The 27,350-nt window shown below is 46.7% G+C and overlaps 2 protein-coding genes across 10 annotated transcripts in view; one reads left to right on the plus strand and one right to left on the minus strand.

Moving 5' to 3' along the window:
• The window catches only part of LOC132353230 (zinc finger protein 599-like), a 34,461-nt gene extending 13,478 nt beyond the window's left edge, over positions 1 to 20,983 (plus strand). For 2 of the 6 annotated variants that reach the window (XR_009498974.1, XR_009498978.1), the window contains 2 exons: positions 4,563 to 10,356; positions 12,637 to 20,983. Coding sequence is in view for 1 of the 6 variants with exons in the window: in XM_059904281.1 (XP_059760264.1) it covers positions 4,563 to 5,677 (1,115 nt within the window). In the remaining 5 variants the exon portion in view is untranslated. Of the gene's footprint in view, positions 1 to 4,562; positions 10,898 to 12,636 lie in introns of those variants that run through there. The other 4 variants (XR_009498977.1, XR_009498976.1, XR_009498975.1 and 1 more) reach the window with 4 other exon arrangements.
• LOC132353226 (zinc finger protein 773-like) lies at positions 12,742 to 25,271 on the minus strand. Of its 4 annotated transcripts, XM_059904268.1 has the most exons (5): positions 24,983 to 25,271; positions 23,125 to 23,163; positions 20,483 to 20,609; positions 19,893 to 19,991; positions 12,742 to 15,610 (listed from the first exon to the last, which is right to left on the minus strand). In XM_059904268.1, the coding sequence occupies exons 1-5, from the start codon at positions 25,070 to 25,072 to the stop codon at positions 14,511 to 14,513; spliced, it is 1,455 nt and encodes a 484-aa protein (XP_059760251.1). In that variant the 5' UTR covers positions 25,073 to 25,271; the 3' UTR covers positions 12,742 to 14,510. The 4 variants fall into 4 exon arrangements, with proteins under 4 accessions (XP_059760251.1, XP_059760252.1, XP_059760253.1 ...); XM_059904269.1 differs by lacking the exon at positions 23,125 to 23,163; XM_059904270.1 differs by lacking the exon at positions 19,893 to 19,991.
• Positions 25,272 to 27,350: the final 2,079 nt, after the last annotated feature.

Here is a 27,350-nt window from a genome sequence, read left to right on the forward strand (position 1 = left end):
GGTGTTAAAGTCCCCTACTATGATTGTGTTACTGTCGATTTCCCCTTTTATGGCTGTTAGTATTTGCCTTATGTATCGAGGTGCTCCTATGTTGGGTGCATAGATATTTACAATTGTTATACCTTCCTCTTGGATCGATCCCTTGATCATTATATAGTGTCCTTCTTTGTCTCTTGTAATAGTCTTTATGTTAAAGTCTGTTTTGTCTGATATGAGAATTGCTACTCCAGCTTTCTTTTGATTTCCATTTGCATGGAATATCTTTTTCCATCCCCTCACTTTCAGTCTGTATGTGTCTCTAGGTCTGAAGTGGGTCTCTTGTAGACAGCATATATATGGGCCTTGTTTTTGTATCCATTCAGCCAATCTGTGTCTTTTGGTGGGAGCATTTAATCCATTTACATTTAAGGTAATTATCAATATGTATGTTCCTATTCCCATTTTCTTAAATATTTTGGGTTTGTTATTGTAGGTGTTTTCCTTCTCTTGTGTTTCTTGCCTAGAGAAGATCCTGTAGCATTTGTTGTAGAGCTGGTTTGGTGGTGCTGAACTCTCTCAGCTTTTGCTTGTCTGTAAAGGTTTTAATTTCTCCATGAAATCTGAATGAGATCCTTGCTGCGTAGATTAATCTTGGTTGTAGGTTTTTCTCCTTCATCACTTTAAGTATATCCTGCCACTCCCTTCTGGCTTGCAGAGTTTCTGCTGAAAGATCAGCTGTTAACCTTATGGGGATTCCCTTGTATGTTATTTGTTGTTTTTCCCTTGCTGCTTTTAATATGTTTTCTTTATATTTAATTTTTGACAGTTTGATTAATATGTGTCTTGGCGTGTTTCTCCTTGGATTTATACTGTATGGGACTCTCTGTGCTTCCAGGACTTGATTAACCATTTCCTTTCCCATATTAGGGAAGTTTTCAATATAATCTCTTCAAATATTTTCTCAGTCCCTTTCTTTTTCTCTTCTTCTTCTGGGACCCCTATAATTCGAATGTTGGTGCATTTAATGTTGTCCCAGAGGTCTCTGAGACTGTCCTCAGTTCTTTTCATTCTTTTTTCTTTATTCTGCTCTGCAGTAGTTATTTCCACTCTTTTATCTTCCAGGTCACTTATCCGTTCTTCTGCCTCAGTTATTCTGCTATTGATCCTGTCTAGAGTATTTTTAATTTCATTTATTGTGTTTTTCATCGTTGCTTGGTTCCTCTTTAGTTCTTCTACATCCTTGTTAAATGTTTCTTGCATTTTGTCTATTCTATTTCCAAGATTTTGGATCATCTTTACTATCATTATTCTGAATTCTTTTTCAGGTAGACTGCCTATTTCCTCTTCATTTGTTAGATCTGGTGTGTTTTGACCCTGCTCCTTCACCTGCTGTGTGTTTTTTTGTCTTCTCATTTTGCTTATCTTACTGTGTTTGGGGTCTCCTTTTCACAGGCTTCAGGTTCCTAGTTCCCGTTGTTTTTGGTATCTGTCCCCAGTGGCTAAGGTTGGTTCAGTGGGTTGTGTAGGCTTCCTGGTGGAGGGGCCTAGTGCCTGTGTTCTGGTGGATGAGGTTGGATCTTGTCTTTCTGGTGGGCACGTCCACGTCTGATGGTGTGTTTTGGGGTGTCTGTGGCCTTATTATGATTTTAGGCAGCCTCTCTGCTAATGGAAGGGGCTGTGTTCCTGTCTTGCTAGTTGTTTGGCATAGGGTGTCCAGCACTGTAGCTTGCTGGTTGTTGAGTGAAGCTGGGTCTTGATGTTGAGATGGAGATCTCTGAGAGATATTCGCTGTTTGGTATTACGTGGAGCTGGGAGGTCTCTTGTGGACCAGTGTCCTGAAGTTGGCTCTCCCACCTCAGAGGCACAGCCCTGATGCCTGGCTGGAGGACCAAGAGCCTTTCATCCACATGGCTCAGAATAAAAGGGAGAAAAAATAGAAAGAAAGAAAGAGGATCAAATAAAATAAAATAAAGGTATTATAATAAAAAATAAGAAAAAAATTATTAAGAATAAATTTATTAAGAAAAAAAATTTTTTAATTTTTAAAAATAGATTTATAAATTTTTATAATAAAAATTAAAAAATTAAGAAGAAAATATATTAAGAAAAAATTTTAATTTTTTAAAATAAAAAATATGAAAAAACTTATTAAAAAATTTTTTTAAATTTTTTAAAAAATAGAAAATAAGGAAAAAATTATTAAGAAAACATTTATTAGGAAAAAAAAATTTTTTAAGTAAAAAGAAAAAAAAAAAAAACGGACGGACCTAACCCTAGGACTAATGGTGAAAGCAAAGCTATACAGACAAAATCTCACCCAGAAGCATACACGTATACACTCACTAAAAAAGGAAAAGGGGAAAAATTAATATATCCTGCTCCCAAAGTCCACCTCCTGAATTTGCCAATCCATTAGTTTTTAAAATTGTTTTATCATACCTGTGTGTATATATGTGTGTATACCTAGGCAATATATTGTGTAGTTTTTTTTTTTCCTCAAACTTTATAAAAGGAGTATTCTCTAGCCATCTGAGCTGGCTTTTTTATTCAGTGTTATGTTACTAATATTTATCATACATATAGTTGTAGTTCACTCATGTTCTTCAGCTGTAAAATATGCTGTTGCATGAATATACCACAGAATATTCATTCTCTTGGACATTTACTTTTTCCCAGTTTTTCACTCTTACAAACAATGCTGCTGTGAAAATTCTTCCACATGTGTCCTTGTGCACATGTGCAGGAGTTTCTCTCTTTTTTTAAAATATATTTATTTTATATTTGACTGCATTGGGTCTTCGTTGCTGCGTGCGGGCTTTCTCTAGTTGCGGTGAGTGGAGGCTTCTCTTTGTTGTGGTGCACAGGCTTCTCATTGCGGTGGCTTCTCTTGTTGTGGAGCACAGGCTCTAGGCACGCGGGCTTCAGTAGTTGTGGCACGCGGGCTCAGTAGTTGTGGCACACAGGCTTAGTTGCTCTGCAGCATGTGGGATCTTCCCGGACCAGGGCTCGAACCCGTGTCCCCTGCATTGGCAGGTGGATTCTTAACTGCTGCGCCACCAGGTACACCCAGGAGTTTCTCCTGATATTGTTCCTAGGAGTGGAATTTTGGATAACTAGGTGCCTGGAACATTAAGATGATACCCAGTTGTTTTCTTTTTCTTTTTTTGTTTTTTGGTCGCACTGCACAGCATGTGGGATTTTAGTTCCCAGACCAGGGATTGAACCCATGCCCCTTGCATTGGAAGCGTGGAGTCTTAACCACTGGGCCACCAGGGAAGTCCTATCCAGTTGTTTTCTGAAAGTGGATATAATAATTTTCACTTCCAGTGTCTGAGCGATTTCATTGGCCCATATCCTCTCCAATATCTGATATTGCCAGGCTCCTTAATTGTTGCCAGTCAAGTGGATGTAAGAGTATCTCAGCGTAGTTTGTTTTGCAGCCCTTCATTACTAAGAAAGTTGAGCAACTCTTTATTTGTTTAGTGGCCACACGTGTGTTGTCTTTTACTAATGTCAGTTTATGAATTTTTTGGCCACAACTTTCTATTAAGATGGTTGCTCTCCTCTTTTAGATTTATCAGATTTTTTACATATTCCTGACACTAATCTTTTACCCATCATATGTGCTGCAGTTGTTTTCTACTAGCATTAAGCTTGCATTTTTATTTTCTTTAAAGTATCTTTTGGTGAAAAGAAATTCATATTTTGTTTAGTCATGTCAATTTATCTTTTGTTTTATGATTTCTGCTTTTCATGTCTTGCTAGGAAATCTTTTCCTACACCAAAGTAAAAAAGATATTCTATTTTTCTGTTGCTTACGAAAATATTTTGAAATTTAGCTTCTGCCATTTAAGTTGTAACGAATCTGGAATTAACTTTCTGTGTGGTGTGAAGTGGAAATGCAAGAACTTTTTTCCTCATCTGGGAAATCAGTTTTTTAGCTGCATATTTTGTATAGTCCCTTCTTTTCCCACTAATCTGCTATGCCACCTCTGCTGTATCTCTGTCTATACCTCCACCATCCTCGCATGCCCTGCAGTTTCCTGGACATCCAGTATTCTCTCTAGACTCTGCACCTTTGTACACTCTGTCTCCTTTGGCTGTGATGCCTTCTTACTTTCTGTATCTGGTAACTACTCCTAGTTATTTAGGACTCAGACCTCAAGACACCTCTTCTGGGAATCCTCCCCTGACATCTTTTTCTCATCTGGGCTGGGTTAGATGCCCCCTTTTCAGTGTTCTTGTAGCACCACATGACGTCCTTTCTTAGAACAAATACAGCACACACAGTATCATCATTACCCTCTCCTTGGACAGTGAGGAGGGGACTCCACTCTACCTTCTCTGGCCCCTGCCCCAAATTCTCCTTGAGGCTGTCCCTTTAAAGGTGTCACAAATCCAAGGACTAGCAAAAAACAAAACAAAACAAAACAAAACCCTGAGTTTCAGAAATGTGAAAACCCAGCTGGTGTCAGGTATCAGGGGCACATCTCCATCTTCCTTTTCCTGCTGGCTTGGTGATTTTTATTTCTTCTGTGTTGGTATTGCTAATATGTGTCTTTTGTGTATTGGATTCCCTTCAGGTGACAAAGCAAAAACCAAGACCACAGAGACTACTGCTTCTCAGCCAGCCTTGTTTGATGGATGCTTAGTCCAAACATCACTGACTCAGGAAGGCTTCAGTGTTTCTACTTTGGGGCAAGCCAGGAAACCAGAAGGAGTATCAGAAAAGCAGGGAGGGCACATGAGGACAGGAACAGTCCTTCACAAGAAAACCCTCCCTGGAAAGGTGAACCCTGACTGTGGTGATTTGGAAATACGTGACAGTCTGTGTTCAAAAGATTTACAGGATAGAGTGTCTACAGCAAATGCTTCTCATGAGTGTGAGTCACGTGGATCAAGGGAAGACCCGTTGTTTCATGGAGGGAAGAATGCCTACAGATGCAAAGCATGTGGGAAAGGGTTTGTCAAGAATCACTTCCTTGTTCGACATCAGCGAATTCACACTAGAGTACAACCCTATAAATGCAAAAAATGTGGGAAGCCCTTTCTCAAGAAAGCAGACCTCACTGGACACTACAGCATTCACATTGGGGAGAAACGCTATGGGTGCGTCGAGTGTGGGAAAGCCTTCAGCCACAGGTCACACCTCACAGAGCACCAGCGGATTCACAGTGGAGAGAAACCCTTTGTATGCATCGAGTGTGCGAAAGCCTTCAGCCGCAGGTCACACCTCACAGAGCACCAGCGAATTCACAGTGGAGAGAAGCCCTTTGTGTGCCTCGAGTGTGGGAAAGCCTTCAGCCGCAAGTCACACCTCACGGAGCACCAGCGGATTCACAGTGGAGAGAAGCCCTATGTGTGCGGTGAATGCGGAAGGGCCTTCGCCCACCAGTCTGATTTCATTTGGCATAAGAGAACCCACGCTGGAGAGAAACCCTCTGAGTGCAAAGAATGTGGGAAAGCGTTTAGTGACAGCTCTTCTGTAACTCGACACATGAGGTGTCACTCTAGGGAGAAGCCTTATGAGTGCAGTGAGTGTGGAAAGATCTACAGCTACAGCTCAACCCTCACCACCCATCAAAAGATTCATAGTGGGGTGAAATCCTACGAGTGTAAGAGATGTGGAAAAGCCTTTTACCAGAAGGCAGAGCTCAGACAACATCAGAGATCTCATACTGGGGACAGACTTTTCTGAAGTAACTATTGTGGCAAATAGTTTGGCCAGAGGAAAAATGTTCCTTGGCATATGAGAGTTCATACCCAAGAGAAGCCCTGGCCTCCCTCACATGCTCAGTTCTTGCTTGACTGTGGTGTTACCTTTAGCTAGAGCTAAGCCCTTGCACTGCAGAAGTGGAGGCCAGTCTCTCCAAAAACATGACTTGGTTCTCAGCAGAGGGACCTTCTTTCCACACCTGAAAGCTCTTTGCTATGACGTGGCCCATACAGAGACCTGGGACTATTTGTCCCAGAGCAGGAGTGGTATGCATTTCAGTGGATGAAGGACCCCCTTCCCTAATGGCCTGTGTCTCCCTATCTAATTTTCTGTGTACAGAGGGGCCTGCTGTGTTCTTGCTAGTATGATGGGCAGGAGTTATGAGAACCCCATCCTTTATCCCCATTACCTCACACAGTGTCCTGGGTCCTGGGTCATGGAGACACATCGGTGATTGAGACATGGGTCTTGCTGTTTAGAATGGGAAATACACGATTACACACAGGTGAGGTATATCAACTCTGTTGCCGTGACAGTAACATGCTTATGATCCCCATCCAGCATAATGAAGAACAAGGTCAAAACTTAGGTATGGAGGGGCTCCCCTGGTGGCTCAGTGGTTAAGAATCCGCCTGCCAATGCAGGGGACATGGGTTTGAGCCCTGGTCCAGGAAGATCCCACATGCCGTGGAGCAACTAAGCCCATGTGCCACAGCTACTGAGCCTTCACTCTCGAGCCCATGAGCCACAATTACTGAGCCCGCATGCCACAACTACTGAAGCCCGCACCTACAGCCTGTGCTCTGCAACAAGAGAAGCCACCGCAATGAGAAGCCGGCGTACCTCAATGAAGAGTAGCCCCTGCTTGCCACAACTAGGGAAAGCCCACGTGCAGCAACGAAGACTCAACACAGCCAAAAATAAATAAATTAATTAAATAAATTTAAGACTTAGGCATGGAGGACAGATGTGATCAGGAAGAGTGGTCTAGTGGCTGGCTACAAGCTTGGACTCTGGGGACAATTGGGATTCCAATGCTCCTGAGCTGTGCCCATCACCAGCTGGATGACCTTGGTCATGTTGCTTCCTCACAAGCCTCTCTTCGTGTCTGTAAAAATGGAAAGATGTATGTTAAACTGTAAAGCATGGGAAGAGGAACAGATGGTATACAAAGATGATATCGTGCAGACCCATGAGGGATGGAAGAGCCCCAGCCATGTTTGAAGATGGAGAAGAGCACTCCTTGCAAAGGGAACAACATGTACCAAGATCCTGAGGCAGGCAAGAGCCGGAATTGTTGGGGGAAATAGCTGAAGACCAGTGTGTCCAAGGGAGACAAGTGGGCAGTGAGATGGAGGGTGCAGGGCCCAACACACATCATGAGAAATGTGGATTTTATTGCAACTGCTCTGGGAGGCTCAGGAAGGGATTCAGCAGGACAGTGGAATGATGTTATTTGTCTCTAAATCTCCCTTTGGCTGCTCTGTGGGGAATGAGGAGAATCAAAAACTGATGTAGGAGAGAAGAAAGAGGCCACTGTAGTCCAGGAGTATGTTGACAGTGGACTGGCCCAGGATGGTGGCATTGGAGATGATGGGATGAGGATGACCTGGGACACGTTAAGAAGCAGAGCTGACATTACATGTGCATCATTTGGATGCTGGGGTGAGCCCCAGGGAATGACTTTTCCCCCTCAGTCCTCAAGAGAGAGCCTTCTGCATTCATGGGAAACGTGAGTCATGGCTTGGCCTTGTGTTCCATTTTCTTGAGCAGCACCTAGCAAGTGTGTTGAGTGAGCAAGTGAAGCTGAAGGTCCCTTTCTGGGACACAGAAAAGGCAGGATGATTCCTTGTCCCCATGATGGTAGTATGGGCAGTTGAATTTTCCATGACCTTATTTCTCTGACCAAGGAGGGGCCCTGGCCCTGCCCAGATTAGATGACTTTAGGCAGGAGGGTGTGTAGAGCAGTGATGAGACTTGAATCACTTCAGGCACTATTCTCAACTGTGCTACTTACTGGTGGCCATTACTCAGGGCAACTCAGGGACCTTTTGGGTTCTTGGTTTCCTCCCCTGTATACTGGGAGATCGAATAACCATTTGAACTCTCATTTTCATTATTTACGAAACAAGTGTGTTGGCCATCCCACTTTACCAGGTTGTGCAGGTTAAAGGATAGTGTTGTAAAGTGCCTGTCACAGTGTTGGGTATGTGTATATGCTTAAACGTCAGCTATTGTAACTCATATGTTACTCCTTTGGGTTATCCTATTCCTTCCTCACCAGAAGATGTGCTGATGGGATTTCTAGTACAAATATACTGCAGTTCCTGATGGCATCTCAGCAGATTTTAGTTCTTAAGAAGCTTGATAATGGGCTCTAGTGACATTCTGCATAAGGTCTTGGTTCCCCGTCAGGCAAAGCCAAGAGTTTTCCCTGCCCCTCGTTTTTTTTTCACGGGTGGAGATGGTGTGGCTGAGGATGCCATGGAATATTAGTTGTGCTTTGAATGGACATTTAAACCTCCCCTTGAAAATCCCTTGTGAAGGGAATTTTGAGCCATCAAAAAGTACTTACTGCTAATTTAATTTATTCCATATTTATTTAATGTAATAGTTGATATACGTAATTTGGGTTTAAATATGTCCTCTTATTTTTCGGATTTCTTTGTGTCACTTGTTCTTTCTGTGCCTACCCCCCTCCACACCAAAAAAAAACTTTCTATTACTTACAGATTTTCTTTATTCTAGTTTGGAAAGCATATACTCTAATTCTGTTTGTTATTGTCTAAGCTGAGATTTACAAGCACTTATTTAAAGAGTACAGAGTTATACATACTTTTTCCTCTTCCCAGGCTATATAAGGGACTTGGAACATTAACCAATACGTCCTGTCTCAGTATATGTGTTGAGACTTTGTGTTAATTCCATTATTGTAACTCCAAAAGGAAGTGTTATTACTGTTTAATACAAATCCTGAGCAGTTGTATCCATCCACATATGCATTCCCCTCTTGGATCCTCTATTGCAGATCTTTCATCTGGGATCAGTTTCCAAATTCTTAAATATAAACTTTAGGATTTCATTTTATGATTGCTAATCTTCCATTAAATTTCCCATTTGGGGCTCAAAATAGTCATACTCTTTCTTGAAAGACAGCTTTGCTGTGTATGGAAATCTAGATTGGCAGGTTTTTTTCTTCATCAGGTCCTCGAATAGTTACTTCCACTGTATTCCAGAACCATAATTATATTGGGAGTGAGTGGCAACTTACTTTGTTTATAGCCTTCTGGTCTTAGTTTAGATTATTAACAGAAATACTAACATTAACATGGAGGAATGGGGTTTGGGGTTATCACCCCCAAAGTAATAAATAGTGCTGAATGTGTAAGAATAATAATAAAATGGATTATCTGGTGACTAAATTGATGGATTGTGTTAGAAACTGGGTAGATGCTCTCCTATCGAATTTTCTCTTTATGGACGCCCTGCTTCCCTTGTATGGGCCATGTAAATGAGCTTGGGGCAATGGAATATGGGCAGAAGTGATCATGAAATTATGTCTTCTAATTTTTGCTCCTCCAGTGGGATATCCCCTTGGGTATTAGTGGTTTCAGTTCTCACACTTGCTCAGGATTTAGTGCCCTCTTGGGAACTGCAGTTTCAGGCTACCTATGGACTGATGGTGGGGTGGGACCCTTGTACTGGCAATATTAGCAAATTCCCTGATGATACTGATGCTACTGCTGGTTTGGGAACAACTGAATTAGAGCGGGCTCTAGAGCGCAGGCTCAGTAGTTGTGGTGCACCTGGTTAGTTGCTCCGAGGCATGTGGGATCTTCCCAGACCAGGGATTGAATCCCTATCCCCTGCAGGTGGATTCTTAGCCACTGTGCCACCAGGGAAGTCCCTCGTTTTGTTTTTTAATTATATATTTTTCCTGAGGTTCTGACAGGTTGAGGTTTGCCTAAGGCTGCACAGGCAGAGGTCTCCAGTAAGATACCTTTCAGGATGGGGCTTCGCCCAACGTGGCCACAAAACCCTGGCATGGTCCCTGTCTTTGGAACCGCAGAGCATTATTTCTCAGGGTCCCTCGCAGGGCTGTTTGGCCTTTGCCATGGAGAATGGGAAGGGCCTATCCTTACCTGGCGGGAGGTAGGACAGAAACTACATTACCCGGAAGGCTGTGCTTGTGCGTGCACGAAGGGCGCTCATCCAATGACTACCCAGGAAAGAAGCATTGCCTCCTGGGGAGGTGGAGGCGGGACTTCCGATGATGTCACAGAGGCTCTTGTGGGGTCAGCGTGCCTCGTCGGTGGAGACCCTATCCTGCTTCCCAGGCGGCTCTTAGGGATCAAGTAAGGAAGGAGGGGAGAAGAGACTAGGACCTACCTCTGCGCCTTTGTACGAGCCGTGACCCCCGCCTGGCGGCGTGCTTTTCCGGCTCTGCACCAATCCGCTTTCCTCCAGGTCCCTGGAGTCGGTGTCCTTGGCCTTGTGTGCCTTTTACACATGGGAAACTGAGGATTGGAGTGCGGGGTCAGCCAAGGTCACTCCCCGACCAGGGCCGGACGACTGGGGAGTCCACTAAGCTTGAAGGACCCGCCTGGGTCCCTGCCCAGTTCACAGGGTGGACTGGCGACAGGTAGCCGGGTCGGACACAGGTGAGTGGGTGGGCTTCTGGCCGCCAGCCATTGGGACCCTCGTCCTATTAGCCCCAGAGCCCCCATATAGAGGATGCTGTTGTCCTAGGTCTTTTTCACCCTCCGCTTTCTCTGCCCTGGAGTTTGGGGTACTCAGAGGTGAGTTATTCTTGGCCTATGATCCTTAATCGAAACGGGGATTGTGTGGCACACTTCCAATTTCTGGAACCCAGTAGGATGAGGTAAGCGTTGCCAGGCACAAGAACTAGCATGTGCATATGCTTCGTTGTGGCACTGACCTGAGAATGTTCTAGAAACCACAAGTCTACTCTATGTCTTTTGGGACCAGAGAGCAGGTGGGCAGGAATCAGCCGTGAAATGGCAAATGAGGAGCTGGGCCTTCTGAGGGTGGTGGGAGCCATAGACGGTTTAGAGCTGATGGAGGTGCCCTGATTCAGGTCGTAACAAGCTCTCTCTGGCTACAGAACACACTGTGGGGGTGATTGTTTTCCTAGTATTTGGTCAGCTGTATTTTCCTCTGACAAGCTCTAATGATACATATTTTATTATTTTTACTTTTTTTTAGATTTAATTTGCTCTATATTTTGTTAAGGATTTTTTTCACCTGTATTAATTAGGACTATAGTTCTGTAATTACTATTTTTTTGTACTCATTATGTTTTTATATCAATTAGGTTGGTCTCTTAAAATAAGTTGGAAAGCATTTGATCCTTCTCTTATTTTCTGAAAGGACATGTTATTTTAGTATTATTTACCCTTTAATAGAATTTGCCAGCAGTGTTTGATAATTTCTTATTGTTTTTGAACATATTTTATTCAATTTATTTCTAAATACTTCATATTTTGATGGTATTGTAACGGATTTCTTCTTTTCAATTTCCAAACATTCATTGCTAGTATATGGAAACACAAGTAATTTTTGTATATTGGCCTTTTTATCCTGGGACCTTGTTAAACTCAATCATTCTCAATCATTAGACCTAGTAGCTTTTTGGTGAATGAGTTGTAATTTTCAACATAATCATGTCTTACATGAATAGACAGTTTTGGTTCTACCTTTACAATCTTCAGAAGTTTTTTTTTTTTTTTATGTTACTAACACAGACCACTAGTACAATGTTAAGTGATGAGCATAGACATACTTGCGTTATTCCCAATATCAGGGCAAAAGCATTAGGCTTTCACCATCAAATATATTAGTTGTTGTTTTTTTCATAGATACCCTACATCACGTTGAGGAAGTTCCCATCTAATCCTAATTTGCTGAGAATTTGTATCATTCACTGGTTTTGAATTCTGTGAAATTCTTCCACTACATCTTTGAGATGATTGTTTTTATTTTAGTCTATTAATATAGATTACATTATAGATTCAGTTGTTAAATCATCTTTGCATTCCTGATAAACAGCACTAGGTTATGATTTATGTGTTTTCATATGTATATGGCTGGATTCAGTGCTAAAATTTTGTTAAGGTTTCTGTTGTATCTATGATCATGTGGGTATTGGTCCATAGTGTTTTGTTTTGTTTTGTTTTTTATTTACTTTATTTATGGCTGTATTAGGTCTTCGTTTCTGTGCGAGGGCTTTCTGTAGTTGCGGCAAGTGGGGACCACTCTTCATCGCGGTGCGCGGGCCTTTCACTGTCGCGGCCTCTCTTGTTGGGGAGCACAGGCTCCAGACGCGCAGGCTCAGTAATTGTGGCTCACGGGCCTAGTTGCTCCACGGCATGTGGGATCTTCCCAGACCAAGGCTCGAACCCGTGTCCCCTGCATTGGCAGGCAGATTCTCAACCACTGTGCCACCAGGGAAGCCCGGTCCATAGTGTTTTAATAGCATCATTCACTTAACTAGTTGGGAAATGTTTGAATCTTGTTTTAGAAGAATTTCTGTGTAATTGGTACTGTTTCATCTTTAAATATTCTTTAAGAGTTTTTACATGTTCCAGGGATGACCTGGTAGCTGACAGCCACCAAGAAAACAGGAATATCAGCCCTACAACCACAAGGAACTGAAATTGCCCAACGACTCAAATGAGCAGGAAACAGAATTTCCTCCACTCCATGAAAAAAACCACAACCCTGCCAACAACTTGAGTTTAGCACAGTGAGCCCATCCCAGGTCTGAGTGGGCATATGACATATAGAACTATAATATAAATTTGTGTTGTTTAAGCCATAAGTTTGTGGTAATTTGTTAGGACAGCAATAGAAAGCTAATACATCAACATTATGCTTCAAGTACTTTTTTTTTTTTTTTTTTTTTTGGCCGTGCTACGCAGCTTGTGGGATCTTAGTTCCCTGACCAGAGACTGAACCTGGGCCACAGCAGTGAGAGCACTGAGTCCTCACCATTGGATCACCAGGAAATTCCCTTCAAGTACTTTACTTTCTAATGCAAGAATATTTCCTATGCTCGTGTTATACTTTTCCAGCTCCAACCTGGAAATAGCCTCTTATCTAAGGAGTTCTGATTCTTTTTATTGAAATATCGTATTCATAAGCCAATAACTGGACAATAAATATGCTCACAGCTGCTGGAATGCCACTTCTTTCTAGGCTGTCTCAGAAGAGATAGGGAATGTGTTCATATGTAAACATTTCTACATACATTGAGTTTTTTATGTGTATTTAATTTTACAGAGATTTCACAAGATTGGATATTTATTTATTTTTAAAATTTATTTATTTTTGGCTGCGTTGGGTCTTTGTTGCTGTGCATGGGCTTTCTCTAGTTGTGGCGAGCAGGGGCTACTCTTCATTGTGTATTGCGGTGGCTTCTCTTGTTGTGGAGCATGGGCTCTAGGCATGCAGGCTTCAGTAATTGTGGCTTGCGGGCTCTAGAGCATGGGCTCTAGATCGCAGGCTCAATAGTTGTGGCGCACGGGCTTAGTTGCTCCGTGGCATGTGGGATCTGCCCGGACCAGGGCTCAAATCTGTGTCCCCTGCATCAGCGGGTGGATTCTTAACCACTGTGCTGCCAGGAAAGTCCCAAGACTGGATATTTAAAAGGGTCTTAAGACTCCAATAGTATACTCAGATAAGGCTCTTTTTACAGGCAAAGATAAGAGAAAGAGTACAATACCAAAAGTACAATCAATAAAAAACAAATGGGTAAATTGGATTTCATGAAAATTAAGAAATTCTACTCTAGGAAAGATAACGTTAAGAAATGAAAGCCAAAGCCACAGACTGTGAGGAAATATTGGTAAAGCATATATCAAATGAGTAACTTGCACCCAGAATATATTAAGAAATTGCAAGACAATTCCTTAATAGCAGGCAAAAAACTTTGAACAGATAATTCACTAAAGATATATGGATGGCAAATACACAGGGAGTCATTAGGGAAATGCAAATTAAAACCACAGTGAAATACTACTACATACCTACTAGAATGGCTAAAATGAATGGCCAGTGTCTTACATACAAAGGTCAGGAAGGATGTGAAGAAACTGGAAAACGAATACACTCCAGGAAATGTGAGATGGCATAACCATTCAGAACACAAGGTGGCAAGTTCTTAAAAAGTTAAATATTTGGATCAACTTCCAGCATGACAGTGTGAGGAGCTCTGCAAGCCCTGCTTCCCAATGAAACTGGTGAAAAATTATAAAAACACCATCTAAAGCCTCTAGAAATGATCCTAAGGCTACACAGCAAATGAAGAAACATTTAAGGAAATCTAATACTCAGGATGAACAGCAAGAGCCAGTCACATCTGAACCAAGGCCACACCCTCTCTCCCTGCTTCGAACTCAGAGATGAAAACTCCAGACTGAGGCAGCCAAGAACACAGGGCTCCCTCTCACTAGAGCTGCCAGGCAGAGGACTAGCCTCTCAAGAGGGGCAGGATGTCAGCAATTCTCATCCTGCTCCAGTGTGCATGTTTGGATGAATGATATTCAATTGTTGGCTCACTCAAAGGCTGCTCTCAGAGCTTCTATGTTTAAGTTAGGTTGACCAGGAGACAGCACATGCCCTGCACTCTTAAGGCCTTTCTCCGATCTGAACTTTCTCGTGCCAAACAGGGTTAAGACTTTGTCTGCAACCTTTCTTCATGTCCCCGTATTCATAAGGCCTGTTTGAGCTGTGAAGTTTCTGTTGCTGAATCAGAGTAGACCTTTGGTTAAAGACTTTTCCACATTAGCTGCATTCAAGACTTTTCTCCACTGTGAACTTTATGGTGTTGAATGAGGTTGAAACGCTGGCTAAACGATTTCCCACAACTGCTGCATTCATAGGGCATTTCTCCAGTGTGAATCCTCCGATGCTTAACAAGGCTGGAGCTGTGGCGGAACAATTTCCCACATTCCCTGCACTCATAAGGCCTTGCTCCAGTGTGAACCCTCTGGTGTTTAACGAGGCTAGAATTCTCACTAAAGAATCTTCCACATTCATTGCACTTAAAAGGCTTTTCTCCAGTGTGAACTTTTCGGTGTTGCATGAGGCTAGAGCTTTGGCTAAAGAATTTCCCACATTCACTGCACTCGTAAGGCCTTTCTCCAGTGTGAACTCGCCAGTGATTAATAAGGCTTGACTTGTGGCTATAGAATTTCCCACACTCACTGCACTTATAAGGCCTTTCTCCAGTGTGAACTCTCTGATGTTTCATGAGGCTTGAGTTAAAGCTAAAGAATTTCCCACATTCACTGCACTCATAAGGCCTCACTCCAGTGTGGATTCTGTGATGCTGAACAAGTGTGGAATTATGCCTGAAGGCTTTTCCACATTCACTGCATTTAAAAGGCTTTTCTCCAGTGTGAACTCTCCGGTGTTGAATGAGGTCAGCATTGCGACTAAAAGATTTTCCACATTCACTACACCCGTAAGGCCTTTCACCAGTATGAACTATTTGGTGTATAAAAAGGTTGGATTTATGGCTAAATAATTTGCCACATTCGCTGCATTCATAAGGCTTTTCTCCAGTGTGTAGTCTCTGGTGCTGAACGAGTAAGTATTTCTGACCAAAGGCTTTCCCACACTCGCTGCATCTGTAATGCCTTTTTCCAGGGTGAAAGCCCTCCCCACTTTCGGTGCTCCTATGTGGCTCCCCTCTGCTGTGAGCCACCTGATGCTTGGGAAGACCAGAGCTAGCTGGGGAGACCTTCCCACCCTCCTCACCCTCTTCTCTTCTTGAGGGTTTCTCTCCGGAGCTCAGCTTCTGGTGTTGGTGAAGGTTTGCTCTGAGCACTCCCTCTACATAAACACCCGGCTCAGGTGCCACGTCCTCAGCCTCCGCTCCACACCAACAACCTGAAAGCAGAGAAATGCTGATGAAGAGTATGTAGACTTTGGCGGGATGGGGCAGCACCCTCACAAACGTGTCTGACAGCCAGTATGGAGTCCCTGGGATTACTGGCAGGGTGAGGGAGAGCTCGCTGTGCAGTGCAGGACCTGACAACCTCACAAATCAGGGGGACTCATGAGTAGCAAGGATACAGGATGGGGTGCAGCCCAGGGAGGAAAGGCAGGGTCTCCAACACACTCCTCTGCAAATGGCTTTCAGCAGGGCTTCAGCTGCTGGTGACACAGGAACACAGTGCAGAAGGGTGTGTCCAGGCCCAGAAAAGTTGAAGGCAACTGAGTAGCTGGTGTTCAAGGACTATTAAGGATATGTGTACACCTCATGACACATGGAGTGAGAGCTTGTATTGTGACCTGGAAAACTTCCCATTCTGTTGCCTCAACAGCCCCACAAACAAGCTGTAAACTATGCCACCATGTGCACCAGTGTGAGAAGGTGGGCCCCTGCCACAAGTTCTCTTACCTACCCTCCTGACTGAGACCCAGGGCCATTTAAACTCACCAGTGAAATCCCCTCGCACCTCCCTCATGTTCCTCTCCTCAGTCCTAACCAGTGATGCTGCATCCCCTTCAGAGAAGTCCACCATGGCACTCTGTGAAGGTCGATGGTGCTGGCAACCACTTCTTCACTGCTGTCACTCTTTGTCTCCTGATCCCATGGGTATTAGGGGCCCCATTCCTGGAGATCAGTGGCTCAAGATCTTACGGGCCAGGATCTTAGCAGGAACATTTAATTCCAGCAACTCCCAATAACCAGAGAAGGTGAGCCAATTATTCAAGAAAAGTAAAACATCTTTGCAACATTGCTGGGCTCTACTTAGTGCCACTGCCTATCAACATGCCAACTACTGCTCAGCTCCCAAGGTCTAGGAACGATCGGAAAAGGAGATCTGGCCACCAGAGCTGTCCTGAATGGATCCCGACCCAGCTGAAGTCACCTTAGAAAGGGAAGCTGCTGCCTATGAGAGGGGCCACAGAAAGGAAGCATCCAAGGTCTTCTCAGACCCAGCGGCTCAAGAACACAGGAGATCACAAGGAATTATAAGGTGAAACTTGCAATTTCACAAGACTAGAAATACCAATGATTCTTAAAGATTTCATTCAAAGAGGTGGGGAAAGGGAGCTGATTGGTTACTGAGAGCATTTAACATGGGTGCACATTCAGCCCCAGAAATGAGGCAGCTGCCAGCATTTGGAAAGAGGCTAAGATGCATAACTAAAGATTCTTTGGCCCTCCAAGTTCAATTCTCACCTGATATTTTGGGGCTGAAGGACCTCAGGAAGGACAGAGGGTATCCCAAACGTCAGGGTAGGTGTGACAGAGACCAAAACTTTTGATGGGATTATAAAGGCCTCAGATGAGGAATCTGAAGCCTCTACCACCACTTGGGACTCAGAAACCCTGCCGTTAACTGAATTGGATTTTCATGGCCTGGAGATGCCCAATGGGAAACGGTCAAGGAAGCCCATGTGCTCCTCTGCAAAAACTGGAATGGTTCAATGGATCTATCATTTTGGGCATTCAGACAAGGAGAACCCTGAGCATGTTTCTAAATCAGGAGGCCCTCTTTGTCACAGAGTCCAGGAGTTGTTCTTGCAGGCTCGCATCCCGATACAGAGCTTTGTTGCTTAACCTTATTGGTATATCTCACACCAAATGGGAGGCCACGGATGGAACTATCTCCAGATGTGCCATGAGAGCTCCGCGCACCCTGACTCACAAATTCTGACGTATCACATCCGCCGCCTGGTGTGCGGTAGGTGTGTGGGTAACCACCCCCACACCTAGCATTCTTTCCCGACTTGCTGACGCCCCCTACTGCCTCCAGGGTGATACTGGTAGAACTAGTCATGGCAAACAAACTGCACCAGGTGTCAACAATCTTTATCAAACAGCTGCCCATGATGGTGACCCCTGATGCTTTTGAGTTTTCCTATGAGAGACAGATGTGTGTGGCATCTGAACAAGCTCAAGTCCCTCTCACAAAGTGAGAACCTGTGGAGTTGCCCCTGCTGGTGAAGGTAGTAAACATGCCATAGTATCACCTGAAACAAGGTACTGGCCTTTGGCTGGTTGTTCAAGATCTACTAAAAGAAGGGGAGATTATTCCTGCTATTTCTCCTTAACAGGAGCGGCACTTAACTGTTGATTATCGAAACCTTAAAGCTCAAGTTCCCCCCATCAGGGGTCCAACACCTAACAATCCAGTTAACTGAAGACATCAAGAGGGCACCAGTGACTACTTGGCCATGGTGGATCTGGCCCAGTACATTTTATTCTGGGCCTATGACCCCTTAGTCACAGCCCCAGTTCACCTTTACCTTTAAAGGAACCCAACATACATTTACCAAGTTGTCCGTGAGTTATTTAAACAGCCCAGCCCACAATTACTGCCAGGACCCGGACCGGGTCCCCTCCCCACTCCAGTTCTTTATCCACCAGGTACCTCCCTTTTTCCATCAACCCAAGGACGCTGGGCAGAACAGGCAATTATGTATTCCCATCTTATTTTTTTATTTTTATTTTTTTGGCTATGTCGTGTGGCATGCGGGATCTTAATTCCCCACCCAGGGATCGGGCCCGTACCCCCAGCAGCAGAAGCGTGGAGTCTTAACCACTGGACCACCAGGGAAGTCCCTATTTATTCCCATCTTAATCAGACTTGTGATAGCCGCAGGAGACACCAGCTTTGGCACCAGTACAGCAGCCTTTGTCAAACAAGATCAGATCATGTCTGCCAACCAGCGCCTTTCAGTGGCCCTTTCAGATCACGTACAAAGGCTGCAGGAAACCTTGGCCCTTATTCAACAAACCTACAAGTCTCTGAGCCCAAATGGTCATGGATAACAGACTGGCTCGTGATTGTTTACTAGCCAGGAAAGGTGGCTCAGGACAGCTACAGGCCAAGCTACGAGGATTAGTACAAGTGGTAAAAATCTTTCGTAACATAACCAAAAGCTTCCAAAAGACTCCCTTAAACCCAGAGGTGCCTGATCTGTTCTCTTGCCTTTCCCCTACTACCTGCCGTGCTAGCTGCGGCCTGGGTTTCAAACCCTCATTATATACCTGGTAGGACCTTTCTTAGTTGTCACCTTTGTCAAAGGTTGCCTTTGGTGGCAAGAACAAACTATTCCTGTCACCTCTAACATCGCCACAACCCAGGTGGCAAGCGTCACCCATCCCAATGAGAGTTGATAATGATGATGAGACACCACAGGGTCAACTGTATTGCAACCTTTGAAGCTCCCTGTTTTCCTGCTCCCTCGGCATCCCCACAAAGAGGTTGTGAGCACCCCGCCAGTGGCACCAGTGTGAGGAGGCTGGTCCCTGCCACAAGTTGCCCTTCTGGTCCTCCCCTGAATGTGACCTAGTACGTTTAAATGCACCAATAAAATCCCCTTGTGTTGGGACTTCCCTGGTGGTGTAGTGGTTAAGAATCCCCCTGCCAATGCAGGGGACACAGGTTCGAGCCCTGGTCTGGGAAGATCCCACATGCCACGGAGCAGCTAAGCCCGTGCACCACAGCTACTGGGCCTGCGCTCTAGAGCCTGCGAGCCACAACTACCGAGCCCATATGCCACAACTACTGAAGCCCGTGTGCCTAGAGCCCGCACTCTGCAACGAGAAGTCACCGCAATGAGAAACCCACGCACCGCAACAAAGAGCAGCCCCCACTCGCCGCAACTAGAGAAAGCCCGTGCGCAGCAATGAAGACCCAACGCAGCAATCAATCAATCAATCAATCCCCTCGTGCCTTTTCTTGCATTCTCCCCCCAACCACCAACAGAGACACTTGCCAACAGGTCCTCACCCTCTGCTTCCCCCCTGCTCCATTGAGCCTGCTCCCTCGCGCTCCTCCCACGTGACCCCCCTCTCGGCGTGCAGTGACTGTCTCTCTGGACCTGTGAGCATAATAAACTTTGGTTTTTTCCTTAGGCTGTCCTGTGTTTCCTCTTGTGGCTGCACCTGCCTGGCCATGTCATAAAAGAGCACAAAACGGGTCTACTGTTGGCGAGCACTGCAGAGGGAGCAGTGGAGGACAGGTGGGGGACAGCCCTGGGTCAGAAACCAGAGCAGCCCTGAGAAGCGGGCAGAGCTGAGGAAGAAAAGAAGAAAATCAGCCTTGGCCCCTTGTTTGACACCAAAACATCAGGGCACCATGGAGAGACTCCTGGTATGATTTGAACCCATCCCTGAGTTCCCTCTTCCCCACTTCCTCCCTCCAAGCACCTCTTGGCGTGGCTGTGATCACGACTCCACAGGCAGGCACAAAGGGCTCTCCCCACTGCTCCAACTGAGTAACTTCATGGGTCCTGGAACATGTAAGTCCTAAGGGAGGGACAAGGCAGGCAGGTCAAAGCAACCCGCTCCACGGCAGCCCACAGGGACGAAGACTGTATATTACAAACAGGAAGCTTGGAGAAGGATCTTGCAGGAACAACCCAGTCAAGCAGTGGCCGTGTTGGTACCTGGCACAGGCAGATCCCATGTCAGCCAAAGGAAGAGGGCAGAACTGGGGGCACAGGACTGCCATGGATCTCCACAGCATCACCAGGCCAGGGAGAGGCCAGTAGCATGTGATCCATCAGTCGGACTACAACACTCCCGATCCCCAAACCCTTTCCTGCACAACTTTGGGGCAGCAGCAGCTTGGGGACAGAAGGGGTAGTGTACCCAGCCCAGGCTTTCACTCACAACACCTACTACAGGACACAGGGAAGGACGCAGTACCCATGGACCAGCTTTGGGAAGGACAGACCTGCCCTTGGAGAAGGGGAAGAGCAGAGCTCCGCCTAAGCTGTGGGGTGCAAGGAACTTACCCAGAGAGGCCATCAGTGAGAAGTTCTCCAGCATCACACTGCGGTACAGGAGTCTCTGGGCTTCATCAAGGAGCCCCCACTCCTCCTGTGAGAAGTAGACAGCCACATCCTCAAATGTCACTTGGCCCTGCCAAGATGGGGATGGTTCAGTTTATGTGCAGCCTCCTTTCCCAGGACTCTAAGCATCTCCCCAAATATCCACCCTCCTCACAAGCTCCCCACCTCAGAGGAGATCCCAGGCCCTGGTGCCATTGATGCCCACCCTCTGCTGGCCGTCCCATCGATCACTGTGTTCAGCCCTCATCAACAACAGGCAGGGGGGCACGTGTCATCTGAGCCCTGGTGCTGGCCTGCAGAGCCTCACCCTTCTGCCAGACAGCTTACCTGGGATCCTCTAGATTGTGCTTCCCAAACACAACCAAAACTGAGTCACCGTTCTCCCCTCAGGCCCCAGTCCAAGGGCCTGGGGCCATCAGTTGACACTCCCTCCCAACATGTACATCGTTCTTTTTTTTAAATATAAATTTATTTGTTTTATTTTTGGCTGCGTTGGGTCTTTGTTGCTGCACGCGGGCTTTCTCTAGTTGCGGTGAGCGGGGGCTACTCTTCATTGCGGTGCACGGGCTTCTTATTGCACTGGCTTCTCCTGTTGTGGAGCACAGGCTCTAGGCAAGAGGGCTTCAGTAGTTGTGGAACACAGGCTCAGTATTTGTGGCTTGCGGGCTCTAGAGCGCAGGCTCAGTAGTTGTAGCTCAGTAGTTGCTCCACGGCATGTGGGATCTTCCCGGACCAGGGCTCAAACCCATGTCCCCTGCATTGGCAGGCGGATTCTTAATCACTGCGCCACCAGGGAAGCCCTGTACATTGTTCTTTACACCACACCTCCCTTCACAGCCTCAACCCCTCACTGCCACCACCACCCCCTACACCACATCTTGCATCTCCCTGGCCTCACCACGTGCCAGTGTGCACATGGCATCCTGAGGGTGCTTGGCAAGTGCAATCAGAATCCTACCCTGTCCCAGTGTTCCAAAGGCACTAACTGCCAGGGGCAACCCCCAGGCCTGCTTTGAAGGCCTCCTTACTTGGCCCTTATCCTTGCTTCATCGTCAGCCACCCGAAACGACGCGCAGATCTCAGGTACACTCAGCCCTCTTCCACTTCTGTGTTGCAAAGCTGTCCCCTCACCAGTCTCAGCTTCCTCTGACACTTATTCAAAGCCCAGGTCCAGGGACTTCCCTGGTGGTCCAGTGGTTAAGACTCTGTGCTTCCAATGCAGGGGGCTCGGGTTCCATCCCTGGTCGGGGAACTAAGATCCCACATGCGCGCAGCGTGGCCAAAAAATTTAAAAAAAAAAAAGAACAAAAGCCTAGGTCCACCTGTCTCTCACATCAGGCCTAACAGCTGTCCCAGAGGACCCTGTGTGATCTTGTGCTAACCTCCAGGTCACAGTGGGCATAAGAACAAGAGCCTGGGGAGCCCATAGCTGGGTGAATAAGCAATAGCACCAGGTTTGCTGTCATCTTACTGCCTTGTCTCATGTCCACTCCCCAAGGAAACCCCGGCCACCAGTCAGATCCTCCTCACTCCTACAACGCCTCCCCATGGCCACTACATTCCCTCATGTGTTTCTGTGAAGCCCACCACCCCATCTAGCAAGAGACCCAGTCCTCGGCCCCATACTCTCCTCCCTTGTCACCTAACACACTGCCACAGGACCTGAAGGTGCCCCCTGCCAAATCTGATCGCAGTTCCATCCTGGTCCACATACCATCCATATTGGGGGTGAATCCAATCTGAACGCTTCACCTGAACTCAAAATGTGTGTGTCCAGGTATCCACTGGATGAATCCACTCAAGGGTTTCTGGAGCATCTCAGTTCAACAGCCAGAACCTAGCTCCTAATATTCCCACTGAAAATTACTCTTGCCGCCGACTTCGACATGGTAGTACTAACCCTGCTTCTAGCTACTAAGGCCAAACATCTCAGAGTCACCCGACTCTTCCTCTTCTCTCTCCCACCCTCCACATCAGAAAGTCTGCTCAGACCTACTTAAAAAAACAGACACGGGCTCCAACATGTCTCCCACCTCCACTGCCACTACTCTGGTCCAGCTACCAACACTCACCTGGACTATTGCAGTAGCCTCCTCCCTGGTCTCCCTGTAACCCAACAGTCTGCTTTCTACTCTGCAGCAGAAAATGCTTGTTAAGCCTGGGTCAGATCAGTTCCCTCCTCTGCTCCAAACCTTCTATGGCTCCCACCACCCTCCGAATAGAGGCCCACCTCTTCAGCCCACCATTCCAGGTCTAACGCCTGCTTCCTGCTGTTTCCACCAGACATAATGGAGACCTAAGGTTGCCTGAGCATTCCCAGCTCAACCTCACCTCTAGCATCTTCTAATGTTGACCACTGTGAATGGAATTTCTTCTAAGTATCATGCCACTGGTTGCCAGAAATGGAAACCAAGGCGTATAATTCCTGGTCTGGACTCAGGGACCTGACCTTGGATGACCACCTTCCAGGGATCTCAGATGGCAGGGTAGGGAGAATAGCAGGTAGAGTCCCAAGACACTACAATCCTGGAGCCCATGCAGGTGGGAGGTGAAAAGGGTGAAGACCGAGGACACCTTTCACTTACCTCTTCATGGTCTGCAAGTGATTCTGCAGCCACAGCAACCTATGGAAAAGCAAGGCTGTGAGAAGCAGGCAATAATGTTGGGCCCCAAAGGCTCAATCAAGGTGCCTTACACCATCTGGGCCTCAGTCCTCAGTGATGCCTCTTACCAGCTGTGTGACCTTGGACAAATACTCGACCTCCCTGTGCCTCAGTGTTGTGATCTGTCAAATGGGGTAACGATGATGTCCACTCAGTGGGGCTATTGTCTGCATCAAACTCATTCCTATGCAACAAGTTCTAAATATCAATTCTTACTGTCCTCATAAGTAATGAGGACATATGCTTCTAATGCTTCTGTCAAGATTTCCTGGTAGGTATTTAAAATGCAGTTTTTTAACATGCCTTTTAACTAAGAAAATACAATATTGAAGATGTTTGATTTAATTGAATGCTTAGCAGTATATTGAAATTTCAACCAATTATTAAGTGTTTATATCCGTTAACTTGTTAAAGCCATGTTATTTTAATTGCCTATGTAAGTGTGTATGTATATACATACATATTTATGTACACACATATATATGTATCTTTACCAGTTAGTGTTAAATGAGTATTTATTTCATAAACTCACGATTTAATAAACTGGGGGCTTGGGCCTGAGAAAATTGAGTAGATACTAGTCCTACTGGCAACCTAACTGCCTGCTATACACTCTCCTGAAGGGAATCCTGCTAGGGGCCTTTGCACTGGAGCAGCTGCTCATCCCTCCTGCCCTAAAAGCTGGGGGAACTTAGGCACCAAAGGAGATGCTCTACTAGCCTCGCTGAGTATTCTTTTTCTCCACAAGGAGTGGAAATGAGGGCCTGCTGAGCCTGGAGTGGCAAATCTACACCACTGAACATCTCAGTCTCCACCCCAGACCTGGGTCTTTATACCCTATAACCCTCCATTCCTGCACACACCAGCCAGAACCACTTTGGAGCACAGGACTCCACCCCTCTGGAGGCAGCCCCACCTTCCAGGCTCATCTGAAGTAAAAACTTTGATTCTCCCTCCTAAATAGGACCCACAGTCCTTGCGCTGGTCCAGGCCACCACCCATCATCCCTTGGATATATCCAGCGCAGATCCCTCCGCAGAACCCCATGAGTGAGTGAGCAAGCTACCCACACGACACCTCTACTCTGGCACATCTCAGGGTTACCATGTCCAAAATCCAACTCCCAATCTTATCCCTGAAGCCTGCTCCCTGCAAACCAAAAAACAGGATCGTCCTTCCTTCCCTACTTTTTCACAGCCACATCTGGTGCAGCAGGAAATCCTGTCTGTTCAATGTTTAAAGCCCATAAGAAATCTGATCAATCCTCCCCCCTCTTGCCACCAGCAATGGGCCAGTCCGCACCAGAACTCTCTATTAGTCTATTGTACTTACTTACTCACAGGTCTCCTAGTCTCCACTCGTATCACCCCAACCCCCGTCTGTTTTTCCCTGAGAAGCCTTTGGAAAACTTTGACACATAGACTGAGTCTCTCCACTTCACAACCCTCCGTGGCCACCAGCGGCCGCAGAATGAAGGCCCAGCTGCTCCGGCTGCCTTTTCACGTGGGACTCATCCCCTTAAGCTGCTCCGTGCAGACTCGAGAGAAACCTCAAGTTTAAGACTCTCAGTTCGGTTACTGTTCGAAGTCTTTGATTGTGCCGGTCCCTCTGCCTGTAACCCTCTCCCACACCCCATCATACTGGCTGGCAGAAATGGGGACCCCCCCACCCACGAGCTCCCTACAGACCTGGACCCAGGGGCTCGAGCAGGGGACGATCAGTGGGGCCTTTGGTGTCCGGCGGGGTGAGGGCGGTGAGAGATCGGAGGACGAGTGTTTACCTGAGCCGGGACTCTAGCCGCTGCCGCAGCCATCGGAGTCTGTGGGCGGAGCCGGGCCGGGAGCGGCGGACCAGGTCGGGCCCCAGGCATCCCTGTCCCCGACCCAGAATGGGGTCACCCCCGGGCGCTGCTGCCCGAACGTGAGACCCGCCTCACTGCAGTGCAGCGCCTGCCTCCTCTCGCGCCTTCCCGCTCTCGTCACCCCAGTTCAAACTAGCTTTCCGGAGCCTCAGATCAGGCTGAGAGACCCAACAGACCCCAAAACGACCGCCCCTAAGCGGACGCCTAAAGTCCCGCCCAGCGGGTTCCGCACGCGCGCGGAAATGTCTGTTTTCTTGGCCGAGCACAGCCACCGGGGAGAGCAGCGCCTGCTGGGTAATGTAGTTCACACACCTCCAAACCTTGAGGAAGTGGACACGTAATAGGGGAGGGGCGGGCACGCAGCTGTTTGCACGCGCCGTTACCGGGCAACCGTTACCGCCTGAACGCTAGGGGTGACTGTTAGCGCCAGACCTGAGCGGGGCAGTTAGAGGTCCCGCTGGACTAACGGTATGACTGGTGGTGGTCCTCCAGCGGAGACTGTGGTAAGAGGCGGATCCCGGACTCCCCCGCCCCCAGGCCCTCTGGCCTTAGGCGGGCGGGTGAGCTGGGGGACCCTGGCGGGGAAGGCTGGGGGCTGTGTCCTGCAGAGCTCCAGAGCCCTTGCCACCGCCGCCCACTGGCGGGGCCCAGGCCTTGACGCAACGGCAAACGTCTCCCCTCATCCCCACCTCCGTGACCTAGTGGTGGCGGCAGTCTGCATGGATCGCGGTTTGCAGAACCCTGCAGACATGCACACACACGTCCCACCACCCCGTTTGGGCAGCCTGAGGAGCCCGAGGGCCAGTTGGGTCCTTGGTGCTTTGCTCCCCCAGTGATGACGACGGGGCAGGGTCTGTGGACCTGGCCCTGAGGGCACCGCCAGCTAAGATCTGCCTCTTCCCCAGACAGGGTAACTGGCCGGAGCAGGGGCCCCCTTCTCTTAGCCAGGACCTGGACCTCAGAGGGTCAAAGTTGTGCCTTGGGACCTTGCCCTTTCTTGTCAGAACAGAGGATAAGAAATACAGGCCAATCTTGTTTGGTGGAGCTTTACAGGAACACCGTTACCTGACCTCAAGAACAAAGGATCTGATACCAAGAAGTTTGCAACAACTAACCACGCCCCTCCCTCACCTTTCCTATAAAAGGTCTTTGCTGACAGCTTTCAGAGAGTTCGGGGTTTTTGTTTTTGTTTTTGTTTTTTAATCTCTCTTTTTAAAAAAAAAAATTTTATTTATTTATTTATTTATTTTTGGCTGTGTTGGGTCTTCGTTCGGGGTTTTTTAGGCATGAGCCACCCGTCTCCTTGCATCGCCCTGCAATAAGCCTTTTTCTGCTCCAAACTCCGATGTTTTGGTATTGTTTGGCCTCACTCAGTGTCAGGCACAAGGACTTGATTCAGTAACAGACAGAGCTGCAGAGATGGAGGTGGAGGGAAATCAGGGTCAAGAACTCTGCCAGACTCTCATCTAGAGACGATCCTTATTGTAGATTGGCCTGTATTTTAATGTTCCTGCACAGCTGGTGCTCCAGTCTTTCCTTCCCTTAAGGATTTAAAGAGGATCTTGAGGGCCACAATAAAGCAGTTTCCTTGGAATGAACCAGTTATACATCACCAATTTCCTTTGACAATGGGACGCCCAATGTAAAAAACAATGGTGGTGAAGCGAAGACTCTGAGTTCTGGATGTAGGTGATGAGATAGTCGAGGATCCCAAGTGTTCACCTTCCTTCTTCACCCCAAACTCATCTGTGCCCTTTGCCTTCTTAAGGGCTCAGCATTGTTGTCCAAGCAGGACAATAAGCCTCAAACCCATAAGCCAACACTCCTCTCCCACCAGATTTCTCCCCTTCATCCCTTATTACTCTTTTTGTTCCACTACCCTACCATTTCGAGATACAAAGCTAACTCCCTGCAGGTGGGAAGGATGCTGGACCATTGTTGACACCAGGCAGCTGTTGATAAAAGAGATGCCAACACTTTATTATGTGTTCTCCTACCACCTACTTGACCACTGACTCCTTCTTTCGTGTCAATCTTCATTTCCCTCATTTTTCTCCTGTAAGTTTCATCTGTGGACTGAGCAGTGACCAACTTCATCACAGCTTTGAAATGACTCATGAGGACAAAAGATGATGAAGACTTCACTCCTTCCTGCAATTTTCTGGAAGGGGGTGTTCAGTACTAGCTGATTCCATTGTATATATTCTTGCCTCCTTTGTCATAGATTAATTGACCATAAGTGCATGGGCCACCATCTTTTTCTTAATCACCGGTAAGCAGGGACTCA

This window comes from Balaenoptera ricei, chromosome 19, assembly GCF_028023285.1.
Source record: "Balaenoptera ricei isolate mBalRic1 chromosome 19, mBalRic1.hap2, whole genome shotgun sequence".
NCBI classification, from domain to species: Eukaryota; Metazoa; Chordata; class Mammalia; order Artiodactyla; family Balaenopteridae; genus Balaenoptera; species Balaenoptera ricei.